This window comes from Dryas octopetala, chromosome 5, assembly GCF_963921425.1.
Source record: "Dryas octopetala chromosome 5, drDryOcto1.1, whole genome shotgun sequence".
NCBI lineage: Eukaryota > Viridiplantae > Streptophyta > Magnoliopsida > Rosales > Rosaceae > Dryas > Dryas octopetala.
The window spans coordinates 4,660,617-4,688,313 of NC_141370.1; the positions used below are offsets into that span (position 1 = coordinate 4,660,617).

Genomic DNA, 27,697 nt, shown 5'->3' on the forward strand with positions numbered 1-27,697 from the left:
TTATTGATGAAGATGATGATAAGAAATTGGTTCATAGAGAGTGGAAAGTGAAATAGTATCCAAGGAAATGTGAAGAGGGTTTCCACCCACTTCTTCAAGCAAAACTAACAGATTTTCGGAACTTTTCAGGAATGATCGAGGGATGTGGTACCTGGGAAATATGATTAACAGTACCAAAAATGATCATATGTCCTTACCAAATTAAAATAAAAAACATACATATTTTCAAACCACAATATATAACATTATCACTCTAGTCAATTTTTTGATATATTATTTATAGTTAATCATAGCTAATATGAGTGGTTGTATCTATTAAGAAATTAAGTATTTCTTTTTTTGTTGTTTATCCATTATGAAACTTAACCACAGTACTAAATTAGTAAATTATATATAATAATATAAAAAGCGTGTTACATAAAAAAGTGTATCAATTAATTCCATTATTACTTTCTTTAATTTTAAAGAAAAAAATGTTACTATTTTTTCAAATAATGGTTTGTCATCGAAGTAAATTTTGCCTACTTACATTGTTTGCGAAGGTTTTCCTTTGGAAGTAAGGAATGAAACCCAATAACGACCAATACTTTGTCCATTAATCCAAGCTTCACCCTTCCCCATTGAGCTAAGGTTTAAGGCAACTGGATCATTTCCAATAGGTGCGTTGAAAACAGTCTGCAAATTATCAATTTTTTAGATATATTATATATTATTTTGATTTTTCATATTTAAATTATTCATAATTCTACAATATACCTTGTACCAAGTAAGTGGTTGATTCACAGAGCCACCAATTGTACTCCATTCAATGTTGTGTAGATTTTCTTCTCTATATATTTGTATCTTTTCTCCGAGTAGTCCAACCTATTTCAATTTCATTCAAATATATCAATACGTTAATTTCTGTAGGCTTCTATTTTGTTATATTTTGTAATATATCAATATGTTAATTTCTGTAATATTTCTGTAATGTGCAATATTATGAATTATATTCATTATAAGATAGTACTTATGCTTAAATATGATTTATAAGTGTTGAATAGTTTGAAAAAGAAAATGCTTAGGTCTTCAAGTTTGAGGACTAACTTTGTCTTCATGACTAATGAAATGAGTCCATGATGGGATCCACCGTATATATTCTCTCATGGTGGACTCTATCATGAGCTCATTTGATTGGTCATGAGAACAAGGTTGACCCTCAAACTTGAGTACCCAAGCATTGTCCGTTTAAAAATAGGTATGGTTTTACTTTTACCTGATATCCCCATGTATAATTAGTAAAATTGTAAAACTCCTTTTCGCTACATTGAATTTTCACTCTTGTCAAGCCAGCAAATCTTCTTTCAAGAAAAGCTCCTGAATCCTTTACAAAAACACAAGAAATCTTTTTGAGCCAATATGTACATAGTGAATTAATTAATTGATGATAAAGTAGAAATAAAAATTTGAGAAATATTTACCGGTAGTCCCACCATAGCACTTAACAAAGAAATATTGTTAACTCCACTGTTTAATATAGTTGGATTCTCCATGATGAATTGCTTGGTATTGTGACTACCATGTGCATTTCCTGAATATAACCGAACATATATATATATATATATATATATAGATGGATGAAATATATCTAGATCGTCTAGCATTATGCATTTTGTATCTCAATCGTCCATATGATTTAATAGCTAGCTAAGGTGCTCATTAAAATGCAATTGTGTTCCTTTCATTAATAAAATAATTTACTTTGGTAATAAAATTTCATTATTTAATATTTTTATAAAAAAAGTAAATAGTAATTTAAACTACTTATTTGAAAAAAATTCAATTGATCGAGATCATGGGTGGAGTCACTCTTAACTCTTAAGCCTGGAGTGGCTGTGCCCCACCTCCCCCAAGATTTGTAATTTGTCATTTACTATATACATTTTATTGTATAGAAAGATTAATAGGAAACATACAAATTAAACCAATGGTCTCTCCACAAATCATACATAAGAAATAAGCTAACAATAAATAAATTTCCTTGACATCAATAAAAGTAAAAACGTTGTTGTCCCAAAAAAAAAATGTAACTTTTGAATAATATATAATTGTTAAAAATATACAATAAAACCAATGATATGTAATTGGATTGGTTAACTAAATGTGTTTGGCCAAAGTAACTCGAGAAATATACCAATTAATGTAAAAAGGAAATTAATAGACCATAAGCATTAATTATTCATTACAATGGAATCTCTAGAATTATATGAATGAATGTGTCATTGGAAATCTAAGAGAAAAACATGATATTGACAAAAAAGGTATATGTGTTCCCGATCGAGGAAGAGAATGTTAGTCGAGGCATTAACATTCCAATGTAAATCAAGACTAGAACATACGCTTGCTTACTCATTTGAGAAGTTGGTGAGTCTCATGCTATAGTATAGTGACACTAGAACATGTATATGTGTGTGTGATAGGAGACACGTTCAGTGAACTTGACCGAACATAGAATTCTACATAAAGGTTAATTACGACATGTCAAGTAGGAATCTCTAGCGTTTTGTTAGATACTAAGTAGTCTTTAGACTTGAGACACCACCAATGTCTTGTGTGTGTGTTTCAGTGTACTTTAACTACATAAAATATACCAACGCAACTAAGCACATGTTAGTTATGTTAGTTGGGTGCATTGACACATATATAGAAGCATGTGAGTGTGCAACATGAAATCTCTCACCATCCGTGAAGAAGGAGATGTCTCTGGAGAGGAAGACTCGTTAAGTCTCTGGCTAGAGTATTAATTAGCTAGCTAGAGTCACACATATGATTATATCATGTCCCAGAAGTGGGGGACATGAGGTCTGACATGAGTTCCATACCCTAGAATTAATGCATGTAATCGGAACATAGTTTAGAGAAGAACCTTATTATATTTTAATCATAACTAAATAGGTTTTGGGGCTAATTCTTTTTGGTTTGGGGGTCATAAACTGTGAATAGGTGTCAACATGGTCTACAGAGTCCAAGACAAAATAATTAAAAAGAGTTCTAGGTTAATTGTGATCCTACTACCAAATTGAAATAGAACCTAAAGGGCCGGTCACACACAAACAAATACTTTGAAAGACCAAAAGAAACGGATGATGCCGAGGATCAATATATATGTATATTGATCGCAACAGATAGTGGGAAAAAAATATTTGCTGTGTATTTTAATGTTTATGTTTAAATTTAAATTTTTCTATTTATATTTGCAATTATATATTTTCAGCAAAAAGTGAAAAAATATAAGGCAACAGACTCGGAGAAATGCTCTATTAAATATGATGACCTAACAAAAGTACTTGGTCCTGACGCAGAGGAAGACTAAGAGGGCTTGGATTTGGGGCAACCATTTCAAAGGTGGAAGGTCAAACACATATGCATAATAAGTTCAATAAATTGGAGAATGAGATGCAGGATTTGAAAATCCAAATGAAAGATCTTATGGCTAAGTTAGACAAAGGGGGGGAATAACAATGTAAGTAATGAGGAAAAACATAATGGGTATTTCATCATTTTGTTCATATGATATTTTCATTTTGTGCAAGACAAGCCTTAAACAGGAAGCATGATGATCTTTTAAGGTGTGCAAAATAAGTCGTAAATGTAGACTAATTACGGCGTGCAGATCATGTCGTAAATAGTAATATGAAACGTGCAAGATCGTCAGTTATGGTGTGTTTATTTGTATTTACGGCATGCATTACACGTTGTGATAGGTATATACTTTTTATAGCATGCGCTTCAACGGCGGCCAATTGCACGCCGTAAATATCAATTTATGGCGTGCAACACACGCCGTGAAAGTTTTGGTGTAGTGAAGGTAGGACATGTGATTACTCTTGGACTTAGAAAGACAAATTACAGCTAAAATTGACAAAAATCCTAACATAAGTGATGAGAATGATCATAGTGGGAAAATAAAAAAATTTAAGGACTACAAAATTTGAAAAACATATTCAAAGACTAAAGTTAGAATAAGGGAGAAGTTTAAGGACTAGTGCATTAATTAACCCTTTTACTTAATATCAAATTTATTGACAAATTATGTAACATATATATAGATTATTCTTACGGTTGCTTTAGTTCTGCGTGGCATATCATTTCAAATTTGGGGTTAAACTATGAAGTAAATTGTCTTCTTTTTTTATTTTGGCCATTATGAAGTAAAATGTCAAAGAGTTAGGGTCTGTAGAAAATAAGTTGTAAGGGGTCATTGTCCTTATTATTTATACCTTTTTTTGGTAAGTATTGACATTTTTATTTTCTGCTTATTGAATTATGGTAGATGCTAGTATGTTACCTATATATATGTTGTTCACGAAAGCATGTGCTACATGTCCGAGAGACTCAACATGAAGTATTGGTTCAGTGCAAGAAATGTTGTGTTGAAACCTGTACGTTATTCCACAAATTAAGGGCTCCATTAGTTCGTTAGATAAGATAATTATGTACATAAACGTACTGATTTTCAAAAAGATGAATATAGTAGTACCTCATAGTATACCACAGATAATCAGATACATCTTTAGTCACGTTCATGTGCTCAAGCAATGTATCTGATTGTAGCAAAGTATGTTCAAAGTTTGGGATTACATCTTTGGTCCCTTCCCATCTATCCATTGAATCAAAGATTTGGGCTGATTTTATAATTCTTTTATTGTACTTTGTATTCACCTATGTATGAGCAGAACAAACAAACATTTTACTCAACCATTAATTCCAAAGAAAAGTGTAGTTAAAAAAAATACATACATAAAGAGATAAATTTATTAGTTCTCCAAGAAATAATAAAAGAAGAGATATATATATTTTTTAACACACATGCACAAATAAACCCATCAAGTCGCAAAAAAAAATTGTTATGTGTAATCATTATCTGATCACGTAATGTAGCCAATCCACATATTAAATTCGTTTGTACAATATTTCGGACTATAAATCTAAATAATTCATTAGGTTGATTTTTTGTTTTTCTGCTACCTTTTTATTTCTATAAGATCATGATTTTTCTTTCAATTTCTTATAATATGATTATGTCAAAGGCTTATTATAGTAGTGGATCAATAATTTGATCATGATTCTATTTCATTTAAAATTTTTTGGTAATATGGCGGGCCTAAGTGCGAAGAGAACAAAAACTACACAGGTACGACACGAGCCCTGCCCAAACCTAGAAGGTCATTAATTATCTAAACTAAAAACAATAGAAGGAGGAGGAGTATTGGACAAGTGGAAACCTAAGGGTAGACCAACACTAAACCAACCATGAGATTAGCAGCAGATTAATTCATTTAAATATATTGAAATTGGAAATGTACGTTATCAACTAATGTTAAATTCAATTTTTGTACTTGTTAGTTTAATCTTTTGTGTTATCTTCGTATTAATTACTACCATTTGGATATATAATTTTTGAAAATAATGAGTTTGCCATTGCATATATACTTTTTCTTAAGAGATCGAGTTGCTATTTGCACATTTTTTTTTTTTCCTTTTTGCACATGCTTTTCTCCTATACACCTCCTACTATCTTTTAAAATGTAAAATTTCTTTTAACACACCCCTCTCATTATTAAAATACCTTCAATCTCATTAATCTTACCAAATTTCTCTTACACACCCCACCCAATCCATTCAAACAATACATACCTACTCAACCCTTTCAGACAATACACACCCCCATCCCCAACCTCATGCCCACCTAATCCTAGTCAGGAACACACCTTTGTATACCAACATCGTCATCGAAGCTGTCACCACCGTCGTCGAAGTTGCCGTCAACTCGCCACTGTCAATCCGTCGTTGATGGTCTCATCACCTTACTACAACACTATAGCCATTGTTGTCAATCCATAGGTATGCCTTAAGCTAAATTTTTTTTATTCATATGCAAATCTAGGCTTTTTTATCAAATTTAAATTAGTTAATCCATCCTAAGACCTATTTTTTTATGTTTGAGATGATTTGGAGTGCAGGTTTTTTGGGTTTCAAGATTGAAATTTCTGGTTTGGGTTATAGGGTTTCGCAGGTCGTTCGACACTGGTCTACCGAACATTTTAGTTTCATTTGATAGTAAGCTACTGAACATTTCGATTTTGTTCGGTAGTAAGCTGTTGAACCTTTCAGTTTCGTCTGAAAGGTTCGACACCTTACTATCGAACAAAACCAAAATGTTCAGCAGACCAATGCCGAGCGACCTCCAAATCCGAAAATGAATAACAAATCATCACTCCAAATCATCACAAACAGACGAAAAAGGTATTGAGATGGATTAACCAATTGAAATTAGATAAGAAAGCATTAGATTTACATTCAAACAAAAAAATTTAGGTTAGGCATGTCTCCAACTTCCAATGGCTATGGTAGAGAGAGGATGTATAGCGGCGATGAAGGCGGGTTGACGGCGGGAGGTGGGTGTCGGCAATTTTAGGATGGAGGTGGAGTCACGGGTGAGGTGTGTTTTCGTTGTGGTTGGGGGTGAGGTTAAGGGTGGAGTGTGTAGTTGTGGTTTAAGAGTGTTGGGTTTGAGGTGTGTAAGGAGAGTTTTTTTTTTTTTGTTGTCAAATGATGTGAGTTGTCTTTTAAGGTAATTTCTCTTTGTGTCAATTAAGTAATTTCACAAAATAAATTAGTAGGAGTGTGCAAAAAGAAAAAAAATAGTGTGCAAATAGCAACATTCTTTCTTAAATGGATAAAAGCAGTGCAAAATTATAACTCACCTTTGCAGTGTTGAAAATTACATTTTCGCAGTCTGGTAGAATGCTGATTGACCTTGGCGTAAGCACATATGATGCATTTTGAAATTGAACGGTGGCATTATTTCTTTCATCATTATTTATGAGAAACGCAACACATCTTCTTCTTGCAGTTTCTTCTTGAAAGACATAGGCCTAAATATAATTGACAAATAATATAATAATTATTTTGTATGTAGATATGTATATGATAATTAATTAGCTCAGAATAAATTATATCTTAAATAATAGTTTCAGAGGATTGCTATTTGCACATCCTTTTTCTCTTTTTTTTTTTTTTTTTTCTTACACACCCCACACACTTACCTCAAATTCAAAACCTCTCAACACACACCCAACCCATAACCAAAATAACCTCATTTTATTACACACCTCATCCTTCTCTGTCAACACACACCAGCTCACACACCCCTATCATCTCTCACAAGCTTTCCCTTTCTCTGTCAACACACACGCACCACCACCCTGCACCAGGCAGCATCACCCCTCACCTCCCTTTCTCTCTCCTCTTCTCTGAATGGCGCACAACCACCACCACCACTACCTTCTCCTTCCCCCTACTTGAGCCAAAACAGCCACCACCACTACCACTTCTCTCTCTCTCTCTCTCTCTCTCTCTCTCTCTCTCCTCTCTCCTCTCGCCCAAGTAGACAGCAAAAAAAAAGGGTTGCAGGTGGTTCGGCAGACCAGTGCCAAACCCATCGATTTCGTTCTGCAGGTAACCGCCGAACAAAACTAAGTTTGTTCAGCGGTTACCTGCCAAACGAAACCAATGAGTTCGACACTGGTCTGTCGAACCACTTAAAACCTTTTTTTTTTATGTCTGCTTGAGAGAGAGAGAGAGAGAGAGAGAGAGAGAGAGAGAGAGGAAAGAAGAAGGTGGTAGTGGTGGTGGCTGTTTTGGTTTAGGTTGGGGGAAGAAGAAGGTGGTGGTGGTGGCTGTTTTGTTGGTGCTATGGTGGTGGTGCATGCGGAGAGAGAGAAGGAAGAAGGTGGACAATGGTGGCTCGGGTAGGGGGAAGAAGAAGAAGAAGATAAAAAAAAAAACAAGGAAAATGGGTGTGAACGAGAGAAAAAAGAGAGGGAAAGAGGGAAGGGGTTGTATGGTTTTTTTTTTTTGTTTTTTTTTGTTTTTTTTAAATAGGAATGTGCAAAAGGAAAAAAAAAAAAAAAAAGGAGTGCAAATAGTATTATATAACATTAAAGGATCGATGAAATATGATCAGTACCTCTTGAAGTTGACCTAAAGAAAAATTTGTTCTTATGCCCTGCAGTAAAGTTGTAGAACAACTTTTAATTGAAGTATGCAATTCCTTAAGATGACCCCACTTGGGTTGCCTTAGCAAACCTAATTTACAAATTCAATTAAGTGAGTATTTAATTAATTGGTTAATTATATATATGTTGATTAAATAGAGGATTAATTCATGAGATCTATGCAAATGGGGACTCACCGTATTCATCTAGAGGAGCTTGATCATAATAACTTGTTATGACGTATGCAGAGCTTGTCCTTCCAAAATTAGTTCCACCATGATACTATAGATACATTACGAGTGCAACACCCCAATATTATATAATATATATTTAATTAGGTTTGAGAATTCAAAGAAAGATGAAATATATATATATATAGGCATTTCATTGAGATCCTCTCAATTAATTTTATTTAAAGAATTTCTCATAAGGCACACTATATAGTATTTTAATGATCCGAACCATTTAATTTTAAATTTATATTCAAAGATTATCTTTACAAAAAATTAGACAAATCAGAAATCATTAAGTTTTCAAACTTTGATCAAATAAATAGACGAATAAAATATTTTCGATAAACATTTGAAATGGTGACCATTTAATCAACAGTCAAAGGTCTTCGATTAACCTAATTTTTTGTAATGATAATCAATGAAAGGGCATATATATATATATATATTATTTTGAAACAAATTAATAAAAGGTAACCTTATAACTAAAAAAATACAGTGTATATATAGAAGATGGAAACCCATACCATGTAGTAGTTTACGTAGCTTCCATTTCTAGCTATAAAAAGCGCAACATGAAATGCAATGTCTTCAGCAGACCTTATGTATGGCTCTCCACCGTACACTTGATAGCTTAAAAAAAAAAAAAAAAAATGGAGGGAGATATATAGATGAGACAGTTTTGTTAATTTAATATTTGGTTAATGAATGAATTGATAATCAAAGTAAAAGTACAAAAGATTGATAACCAAAAGAACAAGCTGCTCAGGAGCACAAAAGAGCAAGCTCCTCAAAGACTGAGAAACTAGAGGGACCAGAAAGACAAGAGATATATGGAAGGAAACCAAGAAAGAAAAACAACCACAGCAGAGCATTCTCAACCTAATTAGAAATGAAAGCATAATATAAAAAATAGAGATAATTAGACGTCCTTTAGAAAGACAGTTTTTAGATAGAGACCTGGATTGTTTTAAAATTTATAAGAAAATCATTTTAAAACATAATAATTTATAAAAAAAATTCTTAATTTATAATAAAATCCTTTTAATTTATAAGAAAATCGTTTTAATTCATAATAAAGTATTTTCCCGATTTGAATGGTATTTCCCCTCCTAGAGTGTAGAGTGGGCTTTGTAGAGGCTGCATGTTAGGTTTTAACTCCGAGATTTTGGGCGGAGACCAAAATCTTAGAGTTAAAACCTGACATAAAACCGTCAAAGAAGAAAAATAAAAGAACTTAATTAAAACCCTAAATCACTACCGGTCTTAGTTTAAGAAAAACTCATAAAATGGACTGAACTCTAAAATTACCCAATAGAGATAAAATAAAAATAAAAATAAATTAGGATTCCATTAGGTATATATGTGCATGGATTAATTTAAAATGAGAAATTTTGGTTTACTTTTCAGTATTAATTGTTTGCATAATGTTGCAATAATACTTAAAAGGGAGATTCTTAATAATGAAATAATACTTTTTTTCATTAATTACCAACATATGAAATCCAGCTTATCTTAAATAATCAAATTTGCGTACGTGTGGTTTTTTCTTTTTTACATAGGACATGATTTGAAAGCAGATCGAATCTACTACATCTCCATCCTATCCCACTTTCCCAATGCCAATTTAGGTTACATGCATGGAAAAAAAACTTACTTATATGGCTGACTTGACATTCCATGAGATAAGTTTTATATATCTTAAAATTGAAGAAAGTTTTATATAATGAAGTATAAGAGCATATCATGTTATTAGGTTGAGATACTAAATCAGTCATATTTTTGTTACAAAAAAGTTTCTCTCTACATGCATGTCATAGTCGATCTATTTATATATAAATATATATATATGGATTTGATTAACAAAACTTAACATATATACAAAATATTAAGGGCAAATTAATTAATATTTCCATTTCATGCTTTGAAAAATAAAAAATATAAATATAGAAATATGCGTGCAAGAAAGCATACAATGATGTCCAATTCTCTGTCCAAATAGAGGGTTTATTGGGTGAGTTTGGTCCTCCAAAAGTTTGCCCACATCTCATTCCGTTGCATGTATTTATCTGCATATTATAATTGAACAAACTTATAGCTAGTGTCTCTTAATAAACCAACTAAATTAGTCCCTCTTAATAGGACAATGCAAGATATCTGTTGAGTGGTTAGGTGAGCGGATAATTCTTCGCTCTATGATGAGCAAGTGATCATTACTGTAAGAGAGAAGAGAGAAGAGAGAATACACAATATATTATTGACATAAATATATTGTCAAAAGAGTGCTATTTTAATCATAAAATAGTGGAAAAAGTTAGATCCAATTAATGACGTTAATTTATGGATTGATCGAGCTTGCATTGTCCTATTAATTAACAAATTAGGTTTTCATCTATCGATTTATAATATGGTAAAGTACCTTATTAAAATACCAGGCTCCTTCTATTGAGGTATACCTCAACTTATTTATGTTGAGGTATACCCTATCGGGGCCCACATGCGTCGTTTTGTGTCGATCCGAACCGTTCAATTTTTACATCTCCATTGATAGATCATCCTTGCAAAAAATTAGCCAACTCGGAAATCATTTGCCTATCTAACTTTGATCAAATAAATGGACGAATAAAATATTTTCGATAAAACCGTTCATTTGTTTGATCAAAGTTAGATAGGCAAATGATTTCCGATTTGGCTAATTTTTTGCAAGGATGATCTATCAATGAAGATGATCCTTGCGAACGGTTCGGATCGACACAAAACGACTCGTGTGGGCCCCAACAAGATTATACCTCAACATAATTAAGTTGAGGTATACCTCAATAGAAGGAGCCTGATTAAAATACTAACAATTAAGTGGTGTCTGAACAAATTACATATGCAATAATATTTAAAAAATTTGCTCCGGAAATGGTGTAAAATAGGGAGATAAAAATGGACTGACCACTGGATCAGGGGCATCGCTTTGCTTGCACATCACCCATGGTACCCCAGTTTGGAGCTCAACTGCCATTTTCGCAGCCCAACGGACGTAGGTGGGTCCTTTTTCATGGAATGCTGCTTCAATGTTTTGATATTCATTCTCAATCTATTTTAACAATACATTCAAATACGTAACATAATTACCATCATAGATCAAAGTTCAAAATTTGTTTAAATGAATTAATCATATAATACAACGTACAAAGGGCTAGCTATACCTGGGACAGTATGATTGGGCCTCCTTGTGAAGCATATAAACCCTCTGACTTCATCATGTTCACTATTCTCGTAGTAAAATTTTGCATGTAAAACTAGAAATAAACAAGATAATACCGTAAATATTTGAAACCATCGAAGAATAGGGCTATTAATTAATAAAAACAAATGGGAAGATAGGGAGTGCGACAAATCAAGTACTTGAAGTGCTAACCTCAATTTGTAACTATTATGGTCACTTAGATCTGGCAACGTATTGTATTTTAGCATGTTCTGTGAAATTATAGGACAATAATTCTGAAAAATATCTTGTTGCGAATTAACTACTCTATGGCTGGACAGGAGAGAGGTCAGCAGTGGCATGGAGCTCGTTTTCTTAGTAAGTAAGTTTGAGCTTTTCGTGAAAGGTTGTACTGAATCCAAACCCGACCCGTTAATTTTCGTATCATTTCGTGTTTTACCTATTTTCCTATCTTTTTGTCCACCAAACATCAAATATTCAAAATTATAAAAAATTACCAAGCATAGCATTGGTAAAACATCTTAAAATTCCCTTTAAAACTTATGATTAATATATTATATAAAAATGTTTTAAAAAATTTTAGAAGAAATCACATGCAACAAATAAATAATAACCTAATTTTTTTTTTTCTTTATAAATCACGTGTCTTGCCAAAAACTATATGCTAACCCAACTCATTAATTTTCGTATTAGAGTGCTTATATTCTCACCCTCTTGTCTTATTTTCCCACCCATATTTTAATAAAATTATTAATAAAAAATTTATCCTTTTGTAAAATAACTTCTAAGGACTTGACTAAACAAATAAATGTACTCTACCCACCCATTCTCTACTCACTCACCTCCTTACAATGACTTAAACTCCATAAATCCTAGAATTTTTTTTTGATTTTCTTATAGCATTTATCCTTTGATTACTGAACATAAAACCATACAATACAAGCTAAGATGATATGACGACCAAAATCTAGGTTGTCAAAAGTCCCAATTCTTGATTAAAAACCATAAAAAATAAATAAAAAATAAAAATTTAAAAGTAGGGTACGTATAGATCGAATAATCATATATTTTAATAGATGTAGAGACATCAACCAAATAGTATCATTGATTTTGAGTTTTGGTGAAGAACTAGGGTTTATAGAAGAAAGAAATTATGAAAAAAGATGGGTGCATGGTTGGGATGATAGTTAAGGGACCGGGTGGGAAGAGTGTTTAGTAGATGGGTATTTGAGTTGGTATATCAGAGGGTATTGTAGGAATAATGTGAGGTGATAATAGTGTAATTTTTATATTTTTAATGGGGGTGTAAAAGTAAGGTGGATGGGGAAATAGGACATGGGGGTGAGAATATAATCACTCTTCGTATTATTGTGTCAACCCATTATTTAGTTTTTGGATCATTAATTGCAAGAAGTATAACTATTAGTATACTAATGAATTTATTTACACTTACACCCTCTGAGGTTTATCGTATTTTCACACACTCTCTGAGGTTTATCGTATTTTTACACACTCTCTGAGGTTTCAAAAATGACACATACACCCCCTGAGATTTCAAAACGGTTACACATAACCCCCTGCAAGAGAAAATAATAAATAAATAAATAATAATATATTTGTATATATTGAGGTTGGATCTTATACCTTGAGTAATCTTATTAGGCCATTACACCCCTTTAGCATGGCTTTTTGTAAACGTTCTCATCATTTTTTGTCTCACCGTAGGGGATTATATGCAATAATTTTAAAACTTCAGAAAGTGTAAGTGTAAATAACTCTATACTAATGAGTTATATAGAAATTAGCAATTTTCAATTTTACACGAGAGTTATATATATCAAATCCATTATATATGACTTTCCACTAAGAGCATGCAATTAAGTGTGGGAGGGAGACATAGAAAACGTGCCTTAAATGGTTCATTATCTGTGCGATAAACTATGCCTGGCACATCATGAAGCCAAAACGGAAGTCCCCTGCAAATAAAATTTAAACAATCAATTAATTACCAATTAACCTGGAATTATATAGCCTGCAGGCTTCAAATATAAAATATATAAAATATGGATCCAATTAAAAATACATACCCATATGTCCATTCACTCTCAATGAATGGTCCAATCCTAAGGCAAGCATAAAGCCCTTGTGCCTGGATTTCCTTAATAAACTTTACTAGATCATATCTTCCACTGAAATTGTACTGTGCATGCATGCAACAATATCACCCAATCAGATATATCCATATATATATATTATACTAGAATAGAAATGTTGCATTCATAAAATTAATTGATAAATTTTTTATTAAATAATGTGACAATATATATTTTATTTTTTTATATTTAAATTTACAATCATGAACTTCATTTAATTCAAACAGGTAGATAGCATACTGACATATATGTATTGATGGATTATTTGATGAATAAATTTTTAAAACATAGCATTATTGTATGTCGATTACCAACCTGACCCGGTTGTGGCTCGTGAAGGTTCCAAAATACATAGGTCTGAATCACATCGAGTCCTCCTTCTTTGGCTTTGCCAATCAAAGATGGCCACATCTATCGCATATTTCAACACCAACAATTAATTAATTAATATATATATATATATAGCTAGTCTTTTTGGTTTGAATATATATATATATATCTCTCCGGGGAGATCGTTTAGTCAATTCTTACTTATTAGTAAGCTAATTGTGTTCATGTAAATGGATGAACACAAATTTTTCAATAAAATATGAAATGAGTGTAATTAATAATAATTAAATGGTTAAATAATTTCTGATTTAATTGATTTTTTGTAAGATTGATATTTGAATGTATACCTAAAATATGAACGGTTTAGATCATGAGATTACATTGTGTAGTAGAGCCACAAGAATGATTAGAACCATATTATCGTACTAATTGGTTAACTCTAAAATATTATATATATATATATATATATATAAGGTCATACCTCAACATAAATAAATTGAAATATACCTTAATAGAAGGAGGCTGTATATATATATAGAGCTAGTCGAGTTCACATTCCTCACAGTTTCTGGTCATATCATGCCAAATGGACATAAGTAGTCATATATTAGGCAATGTGAACCTTATATATATATATATATATATATATATATAGCTAGTGGAGTTCACATTCCTCACAGTTTCTGGTCATATCATACCAAATGGACATAAGTAGTCATATATTACGCAATGTGAACCACGTGAAAGAGGTTGGAAACCCCTGCATATATATATATATATATATATATATGCATGCTACCCGTGACATAATAGGAAACTCACGATATTATCCTTTCCCTGCAACACAAGCTCTTACATACACACAATTTGTGAGAGTCACAAAAGAATTTCTTGTGTTCCAAATCTTTATGATCTATGTATGTGTAATAAAGTGATGATTGTTTTTTATTATAAAACAAGTGATGAATATTGTTTTAGAATAACGTTTATTAAATTAATCATGGGTCATGTTTGTGGGAAAACCCACATCGACCCGAACAGCCAATCACAGCTCGACACGTGGCTGGTCAAACATCCACCTCGGAGTTGATTCCCAGTGGTCAAACTTTGACTTCCACGTCATCACTGATCAACACTTCCTCTACCAGCTCAGACCGGATCTCCACACCGCCCCTCCTTGTTCGGTCCGAGCCGAACCGATGATCTTCCATGGAGTCCAGTGTCCATCTTCCCACGATCATCCCGGCTCGGCTCGGCTCGGCACAAGAGATGGCTTCCTTCCGAGTTCTGGCGTCGACTAGTTAGGGCTCGGAAAGACTCCAATCTATGGACCGGCTCGGCCTGGATTCCCATGCCCGATCCGACCACACATGGACTTCGTGTCTTCACATGAAAACATGTGTTCGTATCGGCTCGGCTCGGCTCTCCGCCGCCATTCCCAGGAAGATCACGCTAGGACGAACCGCCACACTTGAATGCACCTGACACAATCCTCTGACAGATAGAATATCAGGCTTGCATTCATGACTGCTGGGCAGTTTACCTGGACCTTCCAACCTTGCATTTAATGGAGCATTCAATGCAGCATTGAATGCTGAGGAAGCAAGCAGCTGAGCATGCAACTAGGTCTAACCAGGTGCGTGGGTCTCTGGCAACCATTCATTCACAGGCAGGTAACTTAATCATTAAGTCTTCCTTTGCCTATATAAGACACCACATATGCATAAAATGAGGGACCTAGCAATCCACGAATATACACGCAAAAACACTTGCATTCCCTTCTACAAAAAAAGCCTACCCAACTTGCTGAGAATAACCCAGAACATTTGCCTTGTTCTTCCCATTCTCCCAAGTTCTTCCTTTGTTCTTCCTCACCCACCATCAAACACCACCACTGATTTCATCATCGGAGTGTGTTTGGCTGGTACCACACCGGTCCATCTCCTTTGATCTTGTTTTTGTCTACAGGAAGATCTCAACCAGCATCCACTTCATCATCCAACAAAGCACCTGATCAGCCAGGTCAACTTATCTAAGTTGTTGCATCTACCTTACGAGAATTTGCATCAACAGATTGGCGCCGTCTGTGGGAAGCTGACTTCAGCCGTTGTGTTCATCACCGCAAACGCTAAGCTCTTCCTCCACGCAAGTCATCATGACTACCATATTTCGGGACACCAGTTCTTCTTCAGGAGCGTCTCAGAATGATGAACAACATCAGCCTGAGACACCTGAGAAAACGAGGGGAGCACAACTCCCCAGGACGCCAAAGTCCAAAGGTTCCTCCAAGATCCGAGCCGCTCACAAACTCCTTAAGGAGAGTCAGCGACATCTGACCGCTGAGAATGCACTCCTGAAGCAGAATAATGAGCTGCTCGCAAAACAGGCCGAGCTGGCCGGGGAACTTGCACGCCACCGTGCTCAACTTGAGAATAGTGGGGGATCGGGCTTCCGATCACGCCGGACCCGAACCGAGCAGGAGGTCCTTTCGCCGTCTCCTTCTCGGCAAAGCACTCCTGCCGAGCCGAACGACCAGACCGATCAGCAGGACTCGGATCACGTCTTCCCGGGCTTCGAGGACATGCCCCCGGCCGAACAGGCCGAATGCCTGAACGCCCACCGTCTTCTTCAGCAAAAACAGGCGGCTTTCGGGAAACGTGCCCCCAGGAATTCGGGCGGAGACCGTGCCGACCCGAATACAAATCGACGACCCCCGGCCCAATCAAGGTTGGGGGCCAACAGTCCTGCCGGTTCGGCCGAAACCAGGGGCCCGATTCGGAATAGACTCGGCCCTATCGCCAGTCAGGATCCTTCCCCATCAGGAACTTACTCGGGGAGGCGATCAGTGAGCGACCGACTGGGGTCCACCATGATCATGTCGGATCGACAACCGGCAAGCGAGAGGCTCACTCGTCAGCCGGTGAGTGAGAGACTCGGCAACCAGGCCGAGTGCTCAGGGGAAAATGCGGCCGAGCCGACCCCGCCTAATGTGGAAAATCTTGTTCGGACTTTGGTCCAGGACCAGATCCGAAGCGTCCACGATCGGCTCGGACATGTCGAGGTCTCCAGGGGGTATACCGGTAGAGCCGACCACGGGGAGGAACTTCCCCTCCCGTACACCAGCAGAATCATGGATGCTGAGGTCTCCCGCGACACCAAGCCCCCCAAGATGGATCAGTATGACGGGACCAAGGATCCCTACGACCATCTTGACAGCTTCAGATACGCCATGGAGGCCCGCCAGGCATCTGAAGCCACGAAGTGCAGAATCTTCCCTTCGACCTTGAAGGGCTCGGCTCGGGGTTGGTTCCGAACCCTCCAACCGAACTCCATCGACTCCTTCTCCGACCTCCGGAGGGCCTTCCTGGCGAGATATCGGGTTGTATCCGAACGACTCTACAACTTGAACGATATGTCGCTCATCAAGCAGCAGGAGGGGGAGAGCCTCAAGGCCTATCTGATCCGCTTCAACATCGAATATACGAAGTGCGACGATTGCGACGATAGGTCAGCTAAGAATGCCCTCATGCAAGGCCTGCACGCCGGGGGACTCCGTTCCCACTTGATGAGGAATCCTCCCTCCACTTACGATGAGCTTTCTGCCGAAGCCACTAAGTGGGCGCGGGCTGAGGAGTGGGATGCTCAGGTGGAGGCCCTGAATCCCAGGCCGACCTCGGCCAAAAGGAAGGAGGGAGAGGTTGCAACTCCCAAACCCCAGGTCCAATCCAAGAAGACCAGGACCGAGGAGCCACGCCAACTTCTGGGCAAGGGACCCAAGTTTGTCCAGTACACGGAGTACACTCCCCTCAACGCCGGTCTGGAGACAATCTACTCCAAGGTCAAGGACCAACTCGCAAGGGAGATCAAGGGACCACCCCCAGACAAAATCAAGGAGGGCGTCTTCTGCAAATACCATTCCAATCACGGCCACGTCACGGGTGATTGCTACGCCCTCCGCGACGGGATTGAGACTCTTGCCCGGGCGGGTAAGATCAATCAATTCCTGGCCGGTGGGCCTAGGGTACCCAAGGCCGCGCCGAAGAAGCCCACCAACACCATCGAGGTCCAGGATGCTGCCATCGGATCGATCGGGGGGGGACCAACCTTCGTGGGGAACTCGAACCGATCCCAGAAGGAGTATGTCAGACAGGCGGCTCAAGCACACGAGTCCCTGTCGATCCAGGCGGGTCAGCCCAGCACTTCCAAAAGACAGCGGAAGGACTGGGCACCGGTCACCTTTGAGCCAAACGAGGCAAACGAGATCATCTTCCCCCACTATGATCCGGTCGTCATAGTGGCTGAGGTGGCCGGGACAACCATCGCGCGCTCCTTCGTCGACGGAGGGAGCTCAGTCAACATCCTCTACCACTCTGCGTTCGCGCAGATGGGCATCGGCGAGGATAAGCTGGAGACCGATACACCTGCCTTGGTCGGGTTCGGGGGAGAAGTGGTTCAGCCCCTCGGACACATCTACCTTCCCCTTTCGCTCGGGAAGGGGCCGATCAAGAAGACCTGCATGACGTACTTCATTGTCGTCAAGCGGCCGTCAGCCTACAACATCATTCTGGGCAGACCGGCTCTGGTCGACCTTGACTGCATCGTCCATTACGCCAACCTCCTCATCAAATGTCCGGTGGGCGACGACTGCATCGTCATTCAGGGGGACCAGTGCTCGGCTCGGTCGTGCTACGCCGCTTCAATCAAGCAGAAGGGTCAGCTGCCGAACTCGCAGGAGCTTGACTCCATCGCCGATTCGGGCAGGTGGCCGAGGGCGGAGACATTCGACTTCACTTCCGAGCCGATCTCAGATTCTCGACCCCTTCCCGCCGAGGCTTGGGAGGAAGTGCCGATCTCTGACGAGGCACCGGATCGGCTCGTCCGAGTGGGGACTCAGATCAGCCCCGAGCAGCGCTCCGCCATAATTGACTTCCTCCGTGCCAACGCGGAAGTGTTCGCCTGGTCTTACGATGACATGCCAGGCATATCGTCTGACGTGATCACCCACAGGCTGAATACTGACCCGGGATGCAAACCGGTCCGTCAGAAGAGGAGGTCATACGATCCGGTCCGATACGCCGCCATGGCTGAAGAGGTAACCAAGTTGCAAAACAACGGGTTCATCCGGGAGGTCAACTATCCCGACTGGCTCGCCAACGTGGTCATGGTAAAAAAGAACAACGGGAAGTGGAGGATGTGCGTGGACTTCACCGATCTGAACAGGGCTTGTCCCAAGGATAGTTTTCCCTTGCCCAGAATAGATCAGCTCGTCGATGCAACAGCAGGACATCAGCTCCTCAGTTTCATGGACGCCTACTCTGGATACAATCAGATCCTGATGCACAAGTCCGACCAGGAAGGCACATCTTTCATAACGGATCGCGGCATGTACTGTTACAAGGTCATGCCCTTCGGCCTCAAGAATGCCGGAGCCACCTACCAAAGGCTGGTCAACCACATGTTCAGATCTTCCATCGGCAAATCCGTAGAGGTTTACGTGGATGACATGCTGGTCAAAAGCGTCAGGGCGGACGATCACGTCAAGGACCTCTCAGACATGTTCGGAGTCCTGAAGGAGTATCAGATGCGGCTGAACCCAGCCAAATGTGTCTTTGGGGTTCGGTCAGGAAAGTTCCTGGGCTACCTGGTCAGCCAACGGGGGATTGAAGCCAATCCGGAGAAGATCCAGGCTTTGATCAACATGAAGTCCCCAAGGACACGCAAGGAAATCCAGAGTCTGACTGGAAGAGTCGCCGCCCTGAACCGGTTCATCTCGAAGTCCACTGACCGGTGCCTCCCTTTCTTCAAAGCCTTAAAGGGAGCAGGGAAGAGCATAGAATGGACCCCCCAATGCGAGCAGGCCTTTCAAGATCTGAAAAGGCACATGGGGGAACCTCCCATCTTATCCAAACCGGAGGAAGGTGAAGAACTTTTCCTCTACCTTTCTGTTTCGGACTCGGCTCTCAGCTCGGTCCTGGTGAGGAAGGTCGGCGGTGTACAACACCCCGTCTTCTATACGAGCCGAACCCTCGCCGATGCCGAGACCAGGTATCCAAAATTCGAGAAGATGGCTCTCGCCCTGATCAGCTCGGCTCGGAAACTGAGACCCTACTTCCAGGCTCATTCTATCGTTGTCTTGACGGATCAGCCGCTCAGACAAATCCTAGCAAAACCTGAGACTTCAGGTCGGCTCATCAAGTGGTCAATCGAGCTCGGCGAATTTGACATCATCTACCGTCCCAGGACGGCCATCAAAGGTCAGGCCATGTCGGACTTCATCTGTGAGTCGACCACCTCGACGGAGGATCCACCGCGCGCCGACGCTATGCCAGCAGCAGCTGATCCGAACAAAATCGGCGAACGCGACCAGGTTGATCTCATCACCTGGACCCTCTATGTGGACGGATCTTCCAACGCCATGGGAAGCGGGGCCGGGCTTGTTCTGATCTCCCCAGAACAAGTTGTGATGGAGTATGCTCTTCGCTTCAGATTTCAAGCATCCAACAATGAAGCAGAGTATGAGGCACTTATCGCCGGGCTCAGATTAGCAAAAGAGCTCGGCGCGATCAAACTAAACATCTTCAGCGACTCCCAGCTAATCGTCAATCAGATTTTGGGAGAGTATGAGACTCGAGAGCCTAGCATGACTGCTTACCTCGAGAAGACTCGTCTGCTACTTGGAAACTTCCACGAATACAGAATATCCCAAATCCCGAGGGCAGAGAACTGCAGAGCCGACGCCTTGGCGCGCCTGGCTTCGGCCACAGACACCGGATCCGCCAGGCATGTTCCAGTCGAAATCCTGGACAGACCTAGCACCGCCGAAACCGAGGCCACGGTTATGCAAACCGAGGCCGAGCCGAACTGGATGACGCCGATCATCACCTACTTGGTCTCCGGGATCCTCCCCCCAGAGAGGGATAAAGCACGTCTCATCAAAACGAGGTCGGCTCGGTTCAGCATGATCGATGGTCAGCTCTACAAGAGGAGTTTCTCCCTGCCTTACTTGCGGTGTGTCACTCCCCAAGAAGGTCAGGATGTGCTGAGAGAAATCCACGAGGGGATATGCGGAAACCACTCGGGAGGAAGAGCCCTCGCCTACAAGACGATCAGACAGGGTTACTTCTGGCCAACGCTGAACAAGGACGCAGATCATCTGTCTCGCGCTTGTATCAAATGCCAGCAATTTGCCGCGGTTCCCCATCAACCTCCCCAATTGCTGACTTCCATATCCAGCCCCTGGCCGTTCGCGCAGTGGGGACTCGATCTGATCGGTCCTATGCCGAAGGCTAAAGGGCAAGTCACCATGGCGGTGGTAGCAGTCGACTACTTCACCAAATGGGCCGAGGCCGAGCCCCTGGCCACAACCACAGCCGAACGGATGGAGACCTTCGTCTGGAAGAACATCATTTGCCGGTTCGGCATGCCGCACACCATCATTGCGGACAATGGCAAGCAGTTCGACTGCAAGAAGTTCAGGAGCTTTTGTTCACGTCTGAACATCAACTTGCGCTTCACCGCGCCATACCATCCGCAGTCGAACGGACAGGTCGAGGCCATCAACAAGATCATCAAGAAAACCCTCAAGACTAAACTAGATAAGGCTAAGGGAAATTGGCCTGAACTCCTGCCAGAGGTACTTTGGTCCTACCGAACTTCCTATCGCAACTCCACGAAGGAAACTCCCTATGCGTTGGCGTTCGGAACTGACGCCGTCGTCCCGGTCGAAATGGGGACTCCTTCATTCCGGACCGGCACGTACAATCCCGAGACCAATGACGCCGGACTTCGGCTCGGCCTGGACATGATCGAGGAGAGGCGAACCGACGCCGATCTCTGCCGAGCCGCCTACCAACAAAGGGTAGCCAAATATTACAATCAAAGGGTCAGACCCAGAAGCTTCGGATTGGGCAATCTCGTCATGAAAAAGAATCCCCTTGCCATCAAAGAGAGCTCATTCGATCCGAACTGGACCGGACCATATAGAATCACGGGCATAGTCAAGCCCGGCACTTACAACTTGGCCACTCTGGCTGGGAAGCCTCTCAAGCATAGCTGGAACGCTGAACACTTGAAGACTTATTACCAGTAAAAATGTAGTTAGGATCGGGGACTGTCCGACCTAACACCCATTCCAATCAATGAAAAGATGAACATTTTTTCTACTCATTTTTTTATTTTTCGAAGCAAACACTGGGGACTCTACTCCTATACACTTCTAACAAAGAGGAAAGATCTAAGTGTTTCCTTCGAAAAAATTGTAAACCCATGTGCCGAGCCGAAGCGTCATTTCCGGCCCGATGCTCGGCATATTACAGACTCATCAGGTCTATAAACTCATGTGTCGAGCGGGCGCGCCATTTCCGGCCCGATGCTCGGCATATTACAGACTCATCAGGTCTATAAACTCATGTGTCGAGCGGGCGCGCCATTTCCGGCCCGATGCTCGGCATATTACAGACTCATCAGGTCTATAAACTCCCGTGCCGAACTAGCGCGCCACTTTCGGCCCAATGCTCGGCATGGTACAGACTTATCAGGTCTATAAAAATCCCTGTCTGAGCCGAAGCGACTTCCTACAGTCCTAACGTTCAACAGGATATTTCTAAAAGAAAAATATACACTCCAACCAAAACTTTCATCGTGCATGCCGAGCCGATCTGAAAGTAGGTTTGAATATTTTTTCTCAAAAAACTGCATTCCTAAATATCTCAATGGGTATGCCGAGCCCATCCGAGATGACTAGGATTTTTTAAATTTTTACTTATCCTGGTTATGCTTATCAAGCTGATCCGAAGACAAGTTCTAATTTATCATCACCATTCATTTTCATTTTAATCGGCATGCCGAGCCGATCTCAAAATGTCTTGGTTCTTATTATGTTTTCACTTTTATCATTTTCTTTACCATGTGTTATTAGTTTTTGTCGTTAGCTTAATTTCCGAGCCGAACTGACAGCAGCTTGTATCATATAAAGAAAATTCTGATAAAATTAAACAACATAAAACCAAATACAAATTGTTCCAAAAACAATTAAACCCGAGCCACACTTCGGCTCGGGAACAAAAAACAAAAACAAGACAACATAAAAGTTAAATAAAATCAGCCATCATGCAGATCGCTCGGCAGGGCCCTCATGGATCGGCTCGGTAGACTCCTCGGGCGTCTCCTCGCCGAGCTGCACCACCTCAACCCCGCCGATCTGCATCTCAGCATTGGGATCGGATTCGGGGACCGGGGGAATCGGGGTCGGCTCATATGCAGGCAGTGGAGGATCTTCCGGAGTCGGCTCGACTTCGGCGCGGACTTGGCGATCGGGAGAAGGAAGCTCATCCTGTTGACTCCCCTGGGTGTCTTCATCGTCATCGGACTCGCCAAGGAATGAGACATCCCAGTCCGGCCTCTTCGATTTGATCGCCTCCAAGAGCTCCTGATACCCATCAAAATGGGCATCAGCCAGTGCCTGGGCGCTCGGCACTTCAGCTCGACGTCTGAGTTCGGCATTTTCGACCCTCCGTTCGGCAGCCTCGACGTCTCGCTGAAGATCGCCGACATAATGCCTCAAGTCCGCCACATTTTGCTCCGAGGAGGCAAGCTCCTTGCCGAGCCGACCGACCTCCTCCTCCTTCCTGGCCAGCCTGGATTGCAGACCCTCCGACCGTTCGCGCTCGGCATTGACCGTCCGCTCGGCCTCGGCCAACTTCTCTTTCAGCTTTACGACCCGTGCCCGAAACCTCTCCAGTTTCGCCTCGGCATCGACGGCGGCCTTAGCAGCTTCGAACTGCCTCATGGCGAGCTGCAAGAGAAACAAATTCATCATTAGTCCGAACCGAGCGAATAGACGAAATCCGAAGTAAAAGAGACTTACCAACATGGCCTGGCGGGATGCGATCAGAGCCTGGTGGCTGAAGCCCGGCTCGCCATGATCGGCCCACAGCCCCTCCTGCACCCTCGCGGTCATCACGCGCTTGAGGCCCATGACGAACGGCTCGAGGCCGGGGTCTACCTCCACCGCCTTCAGGGGCGCCGAACCGGATGCTCCGGCACCAGAACCGCCGGGCTCGGCCCGAGCCCTCTTCTCCACCGGGGCCTCAGCCTGGGGAGCCTTCCTCTTCTCTGCTTGCCGAACCGGTCTCGGCGCAGGAGATCTAGGCTGGGCTGCCGCTGGGGCAGGAGCCTGTACCGGCTCGGCAGGGGGCCGCCCCGCTGCTTTCTTCTGGACGCTCCGGGCCGCCCTCCTCCTAAGGCGAGTCTCCAATTCGGTGGGCGCCATTCCCCTCTCGGCTCGTGGATTCCACCTGGGCACAAACCAGGAGATCCCGCTCGATCGGATCTGAGTCTCCCCGAGCAGAAACTTGGTTGACAAATACTCTGCTGGTGAGTCCCTGATCGTGGCGATCTGATCCTTAAGCTCGCCTCGGAGCTTGAACTTGCCCCAGCTAACTGCAAAGACGAAGCCAAAAAGAGTTAGACAAAGAAAAAATGCAATTATTAACAAGACGTAAACGAATTGTCCTCGGATCGGCCCCAAATTCCCAGTACCCACCTGGAATTCTAAAAGCTCTGGGGACCCGAGCCGAGGTGGTTCTGTTCGGATCGGCGAACTCCCAATCCCCAGAAACAAAGAAGTATCTTTTCTTCCATGTCTTCTGGGAGGAGGGATTCCCACCGAAAAGTGGCCCCGAGTACGCCTGGAGGTTGTAGAATCCGAGCTCGCTCTGCTTCGACCTCAACGCGTAATTGCAGAACAGGATATCTTTATCCGGCTCGCATTTGTGCACCTTGTACCACAAAATGTGCATGGACAGGATGATCCTGTACACGTTGGGATTCAACTGATGTGGCGCCGCGCCGATCATGGCCAACCAGTCCTGCAGGAATGGATGCAGGGGAAGCCGAACCCCGTTCTCAAACATTTCCGGGTACATGGTCACCCATCCCTTAGGAGGTCGGCTCGGCTTCTCCCCTTCCATCGGCAGTCTCATCCGCACGGCCTCGGGAACGGAGTACCGAGCCCTCAGATCCTCGAGATGAAACTCGGTCATCTCGTTTTGGATCTGATCGGCCTTCCACGCCAACTCCTCGTAAAAGTCCGGGTCGATCGGACTCCCTGTCACTTGCCGAGCCGAGGTCGACGCGTCGTGACCCCTGTCCCTTTCACTTGGGCCCGAGGTTAACCTGCTCGGGACAGTCACGATCGGCTCGACGTCAAGGGGCTCCTCGTCGTCGCCCTCGGCCGCCTCTTGTTCCCGGTCGGAACTCGGCGCTTCGAGGTTTTCCCGATCCTCTCGGGCTCGGCGCTCCTCGCCTGGGTTGCGATGCAATGCCGAGATGACCTCGTCCAACTCTTCGGACAACCCATCCCAACTTGCCTGGCCCGCGGGAGGACTTCGGCTCTGATCGGCATCACTGTCTCCATCAAACGCCTCCCCAGAGCCGAGCCGATCACTCGAATCGGATTCAGACATTGCTAAAACACCTTTTTTCCGTTTTTCTCTCACTTTTTGGATTGAAAAGTGTCTTTTTCAAGAACACTAAGAACAAACCCAGAAAAACCCGAAAAACACAAAAAACTCAAAAGTGGACAGAATCACTTACTGGTTTTGTCCGGCCAAATCCCTCCGCCCCAAACACCCTCGGAATCACCTCGCCTATCGCCGTACCCGGTCGATGTTGGGATCGGACTACCACTCCAACGACGGTGAGAGAGAAGATTTCACGGTGAGAGAGAGAGTTTTTGCAGGAGAGAGAGTGAGCTTCAGGAAAATGAAAGGGAAGAGAGAGAAATTGCCAATTTATATCCTCATGCAGACCGATCTCAGCCCTTCATTTCTGGCGCTTCAAATGCCAGATCTTGACACCTGTCAAGCATTCAAAAATACCCATAATGAGGTGACCCTTACGTTCCCCCATGCAGAAATCAAACGTCCCTTCACCTGTCCCAGAGATTTTCTGACCAATCACAAGTCGTCATGTGCTCGGATCTTCGGGAACATGGGCTTGTAGGGTTCGGCTCGGACCAAGCGAACACGCCATCTTTGGGATTACACTTCAACTTCCAATCCACCACTGCCCGCTCGGATCGGAAGCTGGGGGACTCCTGTTTGTGGGAAAACCCACATCGACCCGAACAGCCAATCACAGCTCGACACGTGGCTGGTCAAACATCCACCTCGGAGTTGATTCCCAGTGGTCAAACTTTGACTTCCACGTCATCACTGATCAACACTTCCTCTACCAGCTCAGACCGGATCTCCACACCGCCCCTCCTTGTTCGGTCCGAGCCGAACCGATGATCTTCCATGGAGTCCAGTGTCCATCTTCCCACGATCATCCCGGCTCGGCTCGGCTCGGCACAAGAGATGGCTTCCTTCCGAGTTCTGGCGTCGACTAGTTAGGGCTCGGAAAGACTCCAATCTATGGACCGGCTCGGCCTGGATTCCCATGCCCGATCCGACCACACATGGACTTCGTGTCTTCACATGAAAACATGTGTTCGTATCGGCTCGGCTCGGCTCTCCGCCGCCATTCCCAGGAAGATCACGCTAGGACGAACCGCCACACTTGAATGCACCTGACACAATCCTCTGACAGATAGAATATCAGGCTTGCATTCATGACTGCTGGGCAGTTTACCTGGACCTTCCAACCTTGCATTTAATGGAGCATTCAATGCAGCATTGAATGCTGAGGAAGCAAGCAGCTGAGCATGCAACTAGGTCTAACCAGGTGCGTGGGTCTCTGGCAACCATTCATTCACAGGCAGGTAACTTAATCATTAAGTCTTCCTTTGCCTATATAAGACACCACATATGCATAAAATGAGGGACCTAGCAATCCACGAATATACACGCAAAAACACTTGCATTCCCTTCTACAAAAAAAGCCTACCCAACTTGCTGAGAATAACCCAGAACATTTGCCTTGTTCTTCCCATTCTCCCAAGTTCTTCCTTTGTTCTTCCTCACCCACCATCAAACACCACCACTGATTTCATCATCGGAGTGTGTTTGGCTGGTACCACACCGGTCCATCTCCTTTGATCTTGTTTTTGTCTACAGGAAGATCTCAACCAGCATCCACTTCATCATCCAACAAAGCACCTGATCAGCCAGGTCAACTTATCTAAGTTGTTGCATCTACCTTACGAGAATTTGCATCAACAGGTCACTTTTTTTTTTACGAATGATAATATATATATATAAATACATTTAGAGAAATATTAAAGAAACTAGATCGATTTCGCATGTCAGAGAAGTCCACTCATGTTATGTCAATAATTCTTAACATTAATACGTTGTTAATAAGCGCATCACATATCACATAATGTTAATATGATTCCTCTAGCATTACTTATATTTATTTTTACCTTATGGCTAATTGTTCATTATAATGGGGTAAATAAGGTGACATTACGTACCTCAGGTGTACTCCGAGGATAGTGAATAGAACCTGAAAATAAAATTCTTCTTTGCCCATCGATGATGAGAGATCTGCCATCGTAGGTGACATCTCCTCCACTAACACAACCTTCTTGGGTTATAACCATCACCACCATAACAATAAAACGCAGCCACCACACCCATTCCATCTCTCTCTCTCTCTCTCTCTCTCTCTCTCTCTCTCTCAATGTAGAATTGTAGACTGAAATTGTCTAAATGATCATGACCAAGAAACTTATATGGGCTGGAATGGACTTTAACGTAAAAGGAAACTTTGATATTCTTACAC

At 41.8% G+C, this 27,697-nt stretch overlaps 1 protein-coding gene across 1 annotated transcript; it reads right to left on the reverse strand.

Moving 5' to 3' along the window:
• On the reverse strand, positions 1-27,557 carry MUM2 (Glycosyl hydrolase family 35 protein). The gene is made up of 18 exons (XM_086245418.1): positions 27,387-27,557; positions 13,955-14,050; positions 13,574-13,686; positions 13,396-13,462; positions 11,467-11,559; positions 11,211-11,354; positions 10,244-10,338; positions 8,797-8,902; positions 8,237-8,321; positions 8,012-8,130; positions 6,747-6,917; positions 4,520-4,701; positions 4,328-4,419; positions 1,461-1,570; positions 1,256-1,363; positions 757-864; positions 530-675; positions 1-151 (listed from the first exon to the last, which is right to left on the reverse strand). The coding sequence occupies exons 1-18, from the start codon at positions 27,555-27,557 to the stop codon at positions 1-3; spliced, it is 2,157 nt and encodes a 718-aa protein (XP_086101544.1).
• Between the last annotated feature and the right edge of the window lie 140 nt (positions 27,558-27,697).